The 12,717-nt window shown below is 43.7% G+C and overlaps 1 protein-coding gene across 1 annotated transcript; it reads left to right on the top strand.

Annotated features, from left to right (window-relative positions):
• The first annotated feature begins 4,681 nt into the window (after positions 1–4,681).
• On the top strand, positions 4,682–11,589 carry qdpra (quinoid dihydropteridine reductase a). The gene is made up of 7 exons (XM_084459648.1): positions 4,682–4,823; positions 5,090–5,182; positions 5,477–5,573; positions 5,745–5,885; positions 8,293–8,401; positions 9,627–9,710; positions 10,745–11,589. The coding sequence occupies exons 1-7, from the start codon at positions 4,740–4,742 to the stop codon at positions 10,845–10,847; spliced, it is 711 nt and encodes a 236-aa protein (XP_084315774.1). The 5' UTR covers positions 4,682–4,739; the 3' UTR covers positions 10,848–11,589.
• The last annotated feature ends 1,128 nt before the right edge of the window (positions 11,590–12,717 follow it).

Here is a 12,717-nt window from a genome sequence, read left to right as displayed (position 1 = left end):
GAAGAAAAAAAAGAAGGACAAAAAAAGAAAAAAAGGGCTTGTGAGATTTCAGGCTTGATAGAAGCTAATGTGTGGAGCTGCAACTTTGCGCCGTACCGCTGTTTGAAGAATTTAGATAAATCAGCATGTAAGTTCTCCTCATCCTCAGTCACAGTATCTCCCATGTGACTGATGCCAGCATCTTTGTGAAGTAAATTGTCGTCCATAAAGGCCATCAAACGTTGAAACAAATCAAACGAACAAAACAAACGTTCTCTTCCTCTGGTTCTCTCATTAGGCTCCAGTTTAATAGCAGCAAAGTCAATGAAATGGGCGCCGGTGCACTGAAAGCCATAGTGTAGGCGAATAGATTGACATGTATTGTCAAACTATGTTGTGATGAGAAATGACGGGACAATAATTGACTATCTGTCCCAACATCAGCTCCAACATGCTCACCTATTGTTCCTTTGAGCAACGTTGTGTGGCAGGGATGTTTTCATCATCATCCGTGAAACTGCATGGGGATATTTTAGACTTTTTCTCCCACTCCACACCATCGACCCAAGAAGGGAGCAAACTCATGGTTAGAGCGACATTGTATATAAAAGATTTTGACGCCGGTTCTCAAAGGAGTTCACAATCTCAATTTGACTCAAGCACCACTGCCTGGGGCTCCGTGTGAACTGCGATAAAATCAACAGCAATTCATCACAAAAACTTGTATTGATTGTCCGTGATACTTATATTTTTCTTCTTCGTCTGGGTAGGTTGGTTGATTCGTCCTTGCCCCCCCAGGCTCGGGGCCAAGGGGCTATCCTTTTACCACCCCGAGCCTGGGTGAGGGGGTGGTAAAATGATATATATCCAGGCACGCCTCCAGGAGCCATATCACCATTCGTCATCCACGTCCGACAGGCCACGCATTCCATAGGGTGTCCGATACGTCGGTCAGTCCTGGATGACGTGGTCTACGGTTTGTTCCTCGGCGCCACACTCGCACCACGCACAGGACGCCAGGCCCCGTCTGTGCATCGATGAGAAGAAGTGTCCGACGCCGGTCTGGAGACAGTTAAGCCTCACCCACGCCGGTCTGAGTAAGTCCATCCTGGTAGGGGGAGGACTGGCGGCCATGATGAAATGACGGAGTCTGAAGGTTTTCGCCTCCCGCTCTGCACACCAGGTGTAGTCCGTGGCGTTTCACGCTTATATGCCACCTTGGGCGAGCCCCCCCCCCCCCCCACGGCATCACCCCCATCACCCACCCATCCCCAACGGGCCTATGGGTATGCCAATTTGACATTTAAGAATATAGTCATGCCATAAAGCATGTTAACAGGAAGAAGTACTTGGAAGAAGTACTTCCCCACTTGGGGAATAACTCAGTTTCATGATTGAAATAGCAGTTTACTATTCATTTTGACCTCGGTACTTTGGTGTTCTGGAATGTTTGCAGAGAGAGTGAGTGAGGAAGAACAGCGACGTTACGTGAATCACATCATACGACATTTTTACGACATCATAAAAATGGTCACACTCCAGCTCTTTCACCTAAGAGGGGGCTGATTAACAGTCTCTCGAAAACCACCCCCGCAAAACTAGCATCCACTTCCCTCCCTCCACAAAGGCAGCCAAAAAAGGCAGGAAGTGAACTCCCAAGATCGGGATGGTCTCACGAGGTTATGAGATCTCTTCACTAAAATGGCCATGTTAGGTGAAAAGGCTCGTCCACTGGCAAAACGACAACAAGAGGAGTTGAAGCCTGATCTAGCTGATGAGGTAAACACAGGCGATTGACCACCTGTCTGCAGCTATTAAAGACGCACTGAAATGAAAAAAAGCATTCTGTCCCATTTTGGTTCACATAATTGGTCATAGTGTTCACCTATTCAACGATGTATGCCAAAGAATGTACAAAATTCTACTTTTGTTGTAATCTCATATCAAAGTATATAATTTCTTACTTCCTGGAAAACGGTAGGTCACGTGCAATGACGACAACAGGCAATCTCACGATATCCACCAATCAACGCTATCCTTCTATCGAATCTGTCTAAAGTTCTTAAAACCCGTCCACTTGTCAATGTTCCAATCAAATTCCTCTAAATGTATGTCCCACCCTCATAGCTTGTTTGCGTCGGAAATACGTCAAACTAGGGAAGTTAGATGATCTCAAACGTCCGTTTCAGTGCAACTTTAACCATCATGGGGACTCAGGTTCTGATGTGCACTATGACCAGGTCCTGGGAAAGTGTGCATTCAAAATGGCGGTGCGGTTCCCAGGTTTGGTGACTGAAAACTTGTAAATGAAAACGGAATACATGTTACAAGTTGCGTAACTAAAGGTCCATCCCACAATTTCACCACATAGTTTAAAAAAAAATCACTCAATTTGTAGCCACCGCATGGGGATGCTAAGGCCTCTTTCCATGTGGAAGACCTGTAGTCAAGTCCATTAGACAGACAGCTTCCCCGACGTGAAATTGTTGAAATAATGAAAAATGGAATTAATCATTTATCCCATTTCAGCCGTCTCATTTCTGCAATGAACGCAGCCTCCCAGAGAGAGATCTTTTTTTTAATTCTCTCACTTAAATGTCTATAGCTTCCTCCCCTTCATGATGGATCAGTTCCATCCCTGAGTCGTCCTTCACTCACCACCTTGATTGTCTCTTCAGGCCCATGGAGGTAAGACCTCAATAAGCACCCCCACTGAGAGGAATCCTTCAATCACCCCTCAATCTCTCTCTCTAATCACATTTCACTCTCCTGCACCGTCCTCTCCTCTCGGCTTCCTGGACGACAGACAGGTGGCCCACAGCGTCAGACTATCTCGTCAGACTATCTCGTCAGACTATCTCGTATTGCTTTCACTCCCACCATTGTCTTACTCATGGCTACTCCAGGCAAGACACTTTTATCTGTCATTGATTCGCAGGGTTTGATGTCTTGCTACCTCTAGTACCTTTGGAGAGCATCGCTCTCCTCGCTGGCTCCTCTAGTAAACTTAGATATCAGTAACTCATGTCAACCTTGTGACTTTGGAGCTCTGGTATTTTTTTCTTTGCCCTTTGAGACACTACCGACCGACAATCCACTGCAGTGTGATATGAAAGTTCAGATTAATTTATAGGCAACTATCAATCCAGTTTCATTTTAGAAGCGCATGTTATCAACAGAACACTGGTCAAAGTAAATAAGATGTAACTTTGCATACAGGACATTGCTTCACAATGCTTCCTGCAACATCTTGTGTAGTGTTGAGAGCAAGTATTTCACAATTGTCCTTGCCCTCAGAAGCATAATCTATTATAATCTTCATTCAATCATTTTGTTATTGACGATCAACCATTTATTGCATTGATCGATAATAGTTGTTAAACGATGCTGATGTGACTGCCGAAGCATCCATTGATTTAACCAAAGTATTATGGTGACATCTAGTGTTCATAGATGGGAAATGGTCAGTGGTGAATTTACAGCTGTGTGGGATCCCCAAGGGGCATCAGTGAGTTTGTTAGGGGTCTTAAAATACAGGACAAGACCAGCAGCCGACCCCATGGTTTGAGTCAGAGGTGTGGACTCGAGTTACAATGACTCGGACTCGAGTTACAATGACTTGGACTCGAGTCATTCCCGGGTCATACATTTGACAGTTTGAGACTGTAGCCTACTGTAGCCTACTGTACTGTCAACATAAAAAAGCCTTGCGACTCTCATTTCTGATTTTCCCAGCAAAAGAATTGCTGTGCAAATCATGTGAATAAATGTAGTGTGCTAGTGTTACTAAGGGTAACTCTACAGGAAATCAACTAGTTATCACTAAAATGCAGTGCTATTAGGCCTACTGTGACAAAACACAAACATGTTATTGAGATCAAACAGCTCACTGTGAGCAAACACATTGGAATGTGTTATTTCGCACTGCTCATTTGAATAGTCATTATCGAATGTGCAATTGCACGAAAAAGCGTGAGCTATCGGTGTGAAAGGATGAATAGTCGGATGTGTTTGACTGTGATTGGAAGCCTGGGGCAGATGATGACACTTTGATGCCATTGTGCGGCACGACGGATGTCAGATGTAGTTTGAATAGATCCCATGATCTCATCCCACATGGACCATATCAATGTGAAAACATGTTGCTTGTACGACCTACGTCAGTAGGGTACGCTTTCCATTTACTGCTTTGATTTGGCCTGAAATCTATGACATAAAATCATATTCCTACAGTAGCCTAGCCTACTGTAATATAGGCTACCCTAATACCAATGTTGTTACCAGCCATTATTTTGATAATAGGCCTAACTAAAATGTGAGTTGAAAGAGTAAGTAAAAAAAAAAAGAGAAAGTAAAATCCTGCAAAACTATTGGTCAATAGTCTGCAATAGTCCCCCCACCCCTCTCTCTCCCTCTCTCTCTCTCTCTCTCTCTCTCTCCCTCTCTCTCTCTCTCTCTCTCCCTCTCTCTCTCTCTCCCTCTCTCTTTCTCCCCCCCCTCTCTCCCTCTCTCTTTCTCTCCCCCCCCCCCCTCTCTCTCTCTCTCTCTCTCCCTCTCTCTCTCTCTCTCTCTCCCTCTCTCTCTCTCTCTCCCTCTCTCTCTCTCTCTCTCCCCCCCCCCCCCTCTCTCTCTCTCTCTCCCTCTCTCTCTCTCTCTCCCCCTCCCTCTCTCTCTCTCTCTCTCTCTATATCTGCGTGAGCGTTTGAGCTGTAGTCTGAGAGTCAATCACGCCCTGAACACACACGGTACCGGAGAGAAGCATGGCTGCGAATCGTGTCATCGTCTACGGAGGAAGAGGAGCACTCGGTGCTAAATGTGTTCAACATTTCAAATCTAAAGGATGGGTGAGTGAAATGTGCATTGTTGCTGTTTTTAACGCTTGTTTATGTGTTTTTGTTGTTGTTCCCAACAACCACTTGTTGTCTTAGGCTACTCTTACCTCCGACATATGGTCGTTATCAAATTGTCTTAATTTAGACAAATCAGCAATGTAGAATAAGCTACAAACTTATTTGTAGTTTGTCATTATGAAAATGTTGTTTCTCTATAGCCTACAGCCTGGTTATTGGTTTTCTTTAATGCAGCCCTTCTTATTCCGGTCCGGTTTTAGTGGGTTGCCAGCATCGATATCGCTGCGAACGAGGAGGCAGATGCGAACGTGCTGGTGAAGTTAACCGACTCGTTTACCGATCAAGCGGGACAGGTAGGTACCGGACGGGCATGCTGTCTGGATGGGGGAGCCTATCCGGTTACTAGGTATGACCCTCCGGTGGTCGGTATAGGCTTTGCCTCTCATTACCGGCCATGCATGACTCATTTGATATGAGCTCGTTTTATTTGTAGACTACCCGATTTTAATTAGCCTAAGTAGTTAATTGATTTGTTTGATATGGTAGAATATTTGAGAGGACTGGTCTAAATGATTCAAAGGAGATATCTTGTGAAGTAGGCTAGGCTTACCATTTCCTCCTTTCAGACGTGTCATCTCTGCCTGCAGGTGACAGCAGATGTGGCCCAGTTGCTAGGGGAACAGAAGGTGGATGCTGTCCTCTGTGTGGCAGGGGGATGGGCGGGAGGAAACTGCAGCTCCAAAGGTCAGAGTTCAATGGTTGACATATCATCAGCTCATTTTTTTTATCGTGATAAATATTGTCATAGCCTATCTCAAAAAGCCTCTGAAGTAGGACCGTGTTTTCCTCTTGACTGAATGATTACTGTCACCTGAGAAAAAATCGAAATGAGAATCTTTAATTTGCCTTTTTTAGACTTGTACAAAAACTCCGATCTGATGTGGAAACAGAGTGTTTGGACGTCCACTATCTCCAGCCATCTGGCCACCATCCACCTCAAACCAGGAGGGCTGCTCACCTTGTCTGGGGCCAAAGCATGCCTTGGTGGCACTAGCGGTAAGGCTACACTCCTTTTCTCTCGTAGCCTGATGTTGACCCTATTTGATCATGCTCCTGATAATGATTTCAATTAGACTTTGATATTTCAGGGACATTCTGCACTTTAGGCAGCCAAAACAGATATCGGTTTACAAAATCAATGACACTGGAACTCAGGGTTGCAGTTCAGGTATATAATATGATTTAGAATGGAGAATGGAAGGGGTAGGCTAATATGAAAAATAGCCTGATTAGATACATTTGAAGTTGAAGATTAAGCACCATACCCAGTAGGGTTGAATGACTAATACTGTACCCTATAGTTTTCCCCCAATGGGACCCCTAAATAACTCCATGCCCCCTTTGTGTAAACCATGTGATGCCTACCTCTGTGTATAATGCTCATGTGATGACCTGAGAACAATAGAAACGTACCTAAAACCCCAGATCAGCAGTCTGCTGAGTGCAACCTGCTCTCATTGCCTGACAGATCGGGAGGGGAATGACTCAGCAGTTCCTGGTCCACATGTGGTCCTGGTTATCTAGGATACACTGTGCTGTTCTCTACTCCATGAAGAGTATTGGAGTATTAATTAGACATGCCAGGCTGGATATTGTACCCTATGAATCTTCCTCAGGGTTGACTGGCTATTTTGACAGTGTTATTGTGTCTGGAGTAAGATTGTTGATCCTTCATTCTCTGAACGGCTGAAAAACACAAGTCATGTTCAGATCATGCAGCTACTGTCAGTGTAAAAAGTGGGAAGATAAGAAATTACACATTAACGAACCTACATTCCATAATTTACGCACACATTTATCCAGTCCTTGATTGAAATGACACATCAGGCAGCACCATCCTGTATAGTATTTCCATAATTTACGCACAGATATTTCTCCAGGCCTTGATCAAACAAGATATGTTGCAATGTTTGTTTTTTTCAGGTCCTCCCAAAATAAAGAAGAAGGTAGTGTTTGGGAACTCTATTTGAAGGGCAGAATTTCTACTTATTATCCCAGCCCTGTGCAATCGTGTGCAATCTTTGTCATACAGTACAAACCTATGGATTCTCCGGTCACTAGCCTCGTAAAACTATCCTGATCTTGCCAGCTTACACAGAAACAAAATCGATCAATCAATCAAAGCTTTATTTGTATAGCGCATTTCATACCCAGAGGCAACACAGAAACGAGGCTAAACAGCTACAAAGCTTTTGGGAAAGGCACCCCATATTGTTTGTGAGTGAGCATGGTCACATGCTCAAACCCCCATGTTGGACATTCCACTGTGGATTTAAACACGCTGGGTCGGACTGGGTTCAACCGACCATGTGAGTTTTAACTATGACCTCAGTTCATGACCCTAGATTCTGAAGTCAGGTTGAACCAAAAAAAAAAAGAAGTTTATTTGAAAAGATGACTCGAGCTCTAATTGTTTTTGTTTTGTTTTTTTGGGAGGGTGGTTAATGGTAAATGGACTGCACTTATTTTTATCCAAAGCACTTTACAATGGCCTCTCATTCAGCAATTCTCATACATACATTTACACACCAATGGCGGCAGCCGCCATGCAAGGTGCTAGCCTGCTCATTGGGAGCAATTTGTGGTTCAGTGTCTTGCCCAAGGACACTTTGACATGTGGACAGGAGGTGCCCGGATTCGAACCGCTTACCCTACAATCACTAGACGTCTCTCTCTACCTCCTGAGCCACAGCTGACCCACATCTAACGGAAAGTTACCTCAGGTTGGCTAACAGTGGCAGTCTGCTGTTCAGCCTTAGTGTCTGTAAACAAATAGAACTGCCCAACTGTGAACATTTGTCTGTGTTTTTCCCATTAACAAATTAGTTCCACTTCTTCATCTTGTTCCTGAGGAAAACAACAGCATCCAAAGTAATATCTCTCCAGTCTCCACCCCTTCCTCCCATTGGTTGATTCTTTGACGGTTGTTTGGGTGCAGCATGTCCGCCACATATCTGAGGGTGGGGGGAAGCCTTGGGTTCTTGTAAAGCACAGTTCGGATGGAAACGGCTGGATGTTGATTCCAGATGCTCAAGCCTTGAACAATGTGGGGAATTGTAATTCATACCGCTGAAACAAGCCATTTACCAAAGCACAAGAATACGGTATTGCTTTTGATAAACAGAATGGGAGTATTAAGTAAATAGTTACTTTATATAATGTCCTTAACTGGTGTCATATATGTTTTACACCCTCCACTTCTCATGTCTCTCATAACTGGCTTGTGTGCACAATATAGTGCAGTGTACCATCTGATACAGATATATGACTGTTATGATGCATTTAAAAGTTCCCTAAATATTTGTGTTAGATTTAATTTTTTTAACTGTCTTACCCCCCCCCCCCTCTCTCTCTCTCTCTCTCTCTCTCTCTCTCTCTCTCTCTCCCCCCCTCCTCCTTAAAGGTATGGTGGGCTATGGGATGGCGAAAGCTGCTGTCCATCAGCTGTGCCAGAGCCTAGCAGGAGAGGACAGTGGTCTCCCCTCGGGGGCTGTTGCCGTGGCCACCCTCCCGTGAGTCCCCCCTGTCTCCCGCACCGTGTGACATTTAAAGTCGCACTGAAATGAAAAAAGCATTCTGTCCCATTTTGGTTCACATAATTGGTCATAGTGTTCACCTATTCAACGATGTATGCCAAAAAAAAAAAAAAATCTACTTTTGTTGTAATCTTATATCAAATAATATAATTTCTTATTTCCTGGAAAACGGTAGGTCACGTGCAATGACGACAACAGGTACCTTAGATTTTAGGCCAATAATCTCACGACATCCACCCGTCAATCAACGCTATCCTTCTATCGAATCTGTCTAAAGTTCTTAAAACCCGCCCACTTGTCAATGTTCCAATCAGATTCCTCTAAACGCATGTTCCACCCTCATAGCTTGTTTGCGTCGGAAATACGTCAAACTACGGAAGTTAGATGATCTCAAACGTCCGTTTCAGTGCGACTTTAAAAGACAGTAGGTAAATGCCTGGTGGTTATGGTGTGTGGCACTGTACAGTTGTGAGGTAGATGTACAGTATGCCTCTGGTGGATCCATAAAATGCAATGCACTGTGTTAAAGTATCTCACAGTTATGTATCTATAGGTCTGCTATGTTTACCTTAGATTATCTATTTAACTTATCTATCAAGTTGCAGTGAACGTGTCCGCCTTCAACATGTTGGGTGGTCTGTGCAGTCTGTTCAGGAGTGGTGATTCTCCGTCTCTTTCTCATTCATTCGCGTTGTGGACGGGCACCACGTTTTTTGCTGTGTCATCATGAGAAACATGTACGAGGTCTGGTTTTTTTGTGTGGACGCACAAACCAAGACCACCTCTCTCACTAGCTGCCACATCTGTTCAGCGTTACCCCAATGACTTGCTGTTCTGCAACAACACGCACACATCTAGCATGGAGGGCGGCTCTCGCACCACACAGCTAAAGAGGTCGTGTGAATACTGTAGTATTTATTCACGTAAACAAATGCATTTACTAGTATTCTGAATTAAATACATGTATTCCTACACAATAGAATATGCTATAGCTTATTAGAGAAGGCTATAGATGTAAGAAGGATTTCAAATAAGAGTAATTTGCTACTGTATATAATAAAAAATGGTTATATATTTTTCTTTCAGTCTTCAGACATGGCAGTTGACAGTGCATAGACAGAGCAGTAGTCCAGAGTTAGCCGGAGGCCGCTCTTAGCCTCAGACACAGAAGCAGTGATTACCATCTGACTTGATTCGGCAGGGTTACCTTGGATACGCCGATGAACAGGAAGTTCATGCCTGATGCAGATTTCTCCTCCTGGACTCCCCTGGACTACATAGCAGAGTGAGTGTCAAGACTTAATACTTCATTTACATACAGTAAGCCTTTATTTCCATATGGCTTTTTGAATTTCCGTAAACCGTATAAATATATATCTTATATCTTTAAAAACACAATCCTGACTATATTAGCATGATTGATAGAAATTGGTCAATGGCTTGGAATTGTTCTGAAGTTCCTATACATTGCCAATTTCATAAATGTGTACTGTACAAAGCCCTGTACACCTAAAAGAGGAGAGTAGAGGAGGAATAGCCATATCACCAGAAGATGGCGATAGTGGTTCTATAGAATCAGCCCCCTGGCTGTTGGGGTTGTTGTTGTCAAGGCTTTGCCAAGAATAGAACCAAAATCCATATAGAGAATCAAGTCTGTAATTTAATAACATTAAGAGCTTCATTACTTAATGGAAATTCTCAATCTTGGATTGCTTTAATACTCCTGCATGGTTGTCTATGCTGTAAAGTACACATAGTCTGAGCTGATAGAGAAAGAGCTAGAGTGGGCTTTGTGGTTTGCTGCCAGGTTTGTAGCAATTCTCAAATGATGACGGCATGAAGTTTGTGACTGTCCCCTCTCGTCTCAGAAACGGGGCACCTGCTTCAGAATCGCCAGTTTGTACTGCAGCCCAGGGAGAGATAAGATGGGATTTGATCTAGCTTCATAATCCCCGAAGGGCTTGATGATATTAACCCTGCAGATTAAGACTGAAAACAGATTAGGGTTTGGGTATAGAAATAGAAGCAAAGGACAATTAACACTTTGCTACAGGCTCTAGTTCATCAAAAATATCTCTTCTTATTGGCGTCGTGCTTTTTCTCCTCTTGCACCATTGGGATTTGATATGAATATGAAACCGATCATTGGAATATGAATATGAAACAGATCATTTTCCATGGAAATGTCTCGAAATTGCTATTTCCCCCCAACACAACAAAAAAGGCGACAAAAATATAATATGGTGAAATTACACTTCCATAAACCCATCTGTAGTGCAGTCTCCATCTTCAGCCTCTCGTGTGTCTTTGGTCTTCTAGAACCTTCTTCTGCTGGGCCACTGGTATGGATCGTCCCGTATCAGGAAGTCTAATGACGCTGGTCACCACTGGAGGCAAGACTGAGTTGGTCTCCACCCAGTAGAGATGGACGGAGGGAGAGGAAGAGAAGGAGTGAGGGAAGAAGTGTGTGTGTGTGGGTGGGGGGTCACTGAGTGTGTGTGTGTGGGTGGAGGGTCACTGAGTGTGTGTGTGTGGGGGGGGGGGTCACTGTGAGAGGGAGAGCAGGAAGGTTTGAGAGGGGAGTGGAAGGAGAGAGAGGAGGGTGAGAGTAAGATGTGGTGCTTGGGGGGAGGGGATGCACAACATTTTTACATTTCTCACAAGAACAGCCCCACAGCACCACCTAGTGGCCGACCTGAAGAACTACGGGAAAACATCAACAAGTAATATGGAACAGTGTGTTGTAAGAAATATATGAATTACGCATTGCTAGATTGTACTTACCGGAGTGATTTACTTAAAGTTCAGGTTCACCTTAACAATGGATAGTTACAATATGTGTTAGACAGTACTCAGCACATGCAATACATCACAGAGTGGCTTAATGTCTGTTATATTTACTACGCGAATAATGGAACCCAAAGATGAAATACGCCGCTGTCTTAAATCAAACGTACAATTACAGCAGATTATAGTGGAGTGGCCTTATGTATGGTATGCGTGTTCATTTTAATTTCTTTCTAGTTTCTTTGTCAAGTCCCATATACTTCAAAGAGTACAATGAGAGATGACCTTTTGTCAGTGTGGTGAAACAGTCTTTGAATTGTTTGTATTGAACCATATTATGTGGTATTGTCTTCTCAACACAAAATAAAAATCAATGTTTGTCACTGGGTTTATTATTTGGTGCGTCTCAAAAGAATTGTAGACAATCACAGATTGAATTGTAGCCTCACTAACCATGTCAACTCCAGTTTGGAAGAATATACCACTAGATGGCTCCTCTATTACTCTAATTTATCATCATGGGCCATGGAGATATACTGTAATGACTTGTCACAGATTAAATATACTCATATTCAATATTACAGTGTACACGAATAGATGCACATCATAGAATCATGATTTGATGCCACTTTTTGTAAAACTATCCACGAAACATAACAAAACAAAGAAATCTTGGCTTTCCACCTCAGCGAATGCAAATGTCCCCCCCAGCAGTGGCAAACGGGACAGCATCAATTCACCAGTTGTATTATGACAGGTCTTTATAGCCCTTCCGCTCTACACAAACAGTAAGCCACACAGATTGGTTGAGCACAGCCAACCCATATATCCTCCTGTTGGCTGCTTCAGAGGCGATGTGAACGCAAATAAATAGACCATAGGACAATTATTGGGTCTTACTCTTAAACTCTGCTATTTCTCAGAGCCCACTGCCGTCACGGGGGGCCCGGGTAGGGCTGATCATATTCTCTCCAATAAATCACAATGCTACGAATTAATAGAAGAGAACAAAGTGGCCCTGCTCACGCCCACTGATATATATTTATTTTAGTCGCCGGTGCAATTCATCTAGATGTGTGAGGGCTTGCGGCCTGTTCATTCAGCACATAGGCTAGTGCATATATATTAGCTCATGTGATGCTAGTGCTGTAGAATGATTGCCCAGGGGAATAGGGTCTGTTTTTATAGCACAAAGCTTTTTACCTGATCAGAGATGGCGGGCGGGTTCGTGGCAGTTGGTTCTTCTCTCAGCGAGGACAGCTAACCCATCTTGGTGGATAACAGATGGGATGTTTTGTGTGATAGAAGTATGTGAGACTCCAGTTGAGGTATCCCTGCAGATCTTGGAAGACCTTTTTCTGGTATCCCAGAGTAGTCATGTATACTACAGTCCACATTAGCATCTTGTTTTCAATGAGTGTCTTAAATCAGAGCTTACAGGCTTCATGTGGCTGGCGCAGGCCTGAGGGTTGTGGTATGCGGGGTTACCTCAAGTGATTCATTGT

This window comes from Borostomias antarcticus (assembly GCF_949987555.1).
Source record: "Borostomias antarcticus genome assembly, chromosome: 28".
Taxonomy (NCBI): Eukaryota; Metazoa; Chordata; class Actinopteri; order Stomiiformes; family Stomiidae; genus Borostomias; species Borostomias antarcticus.
Note: the sequence above shows the minus strand (reverse complement) of the source record. Positions and strands in the feature narration are given on the sequence as shown.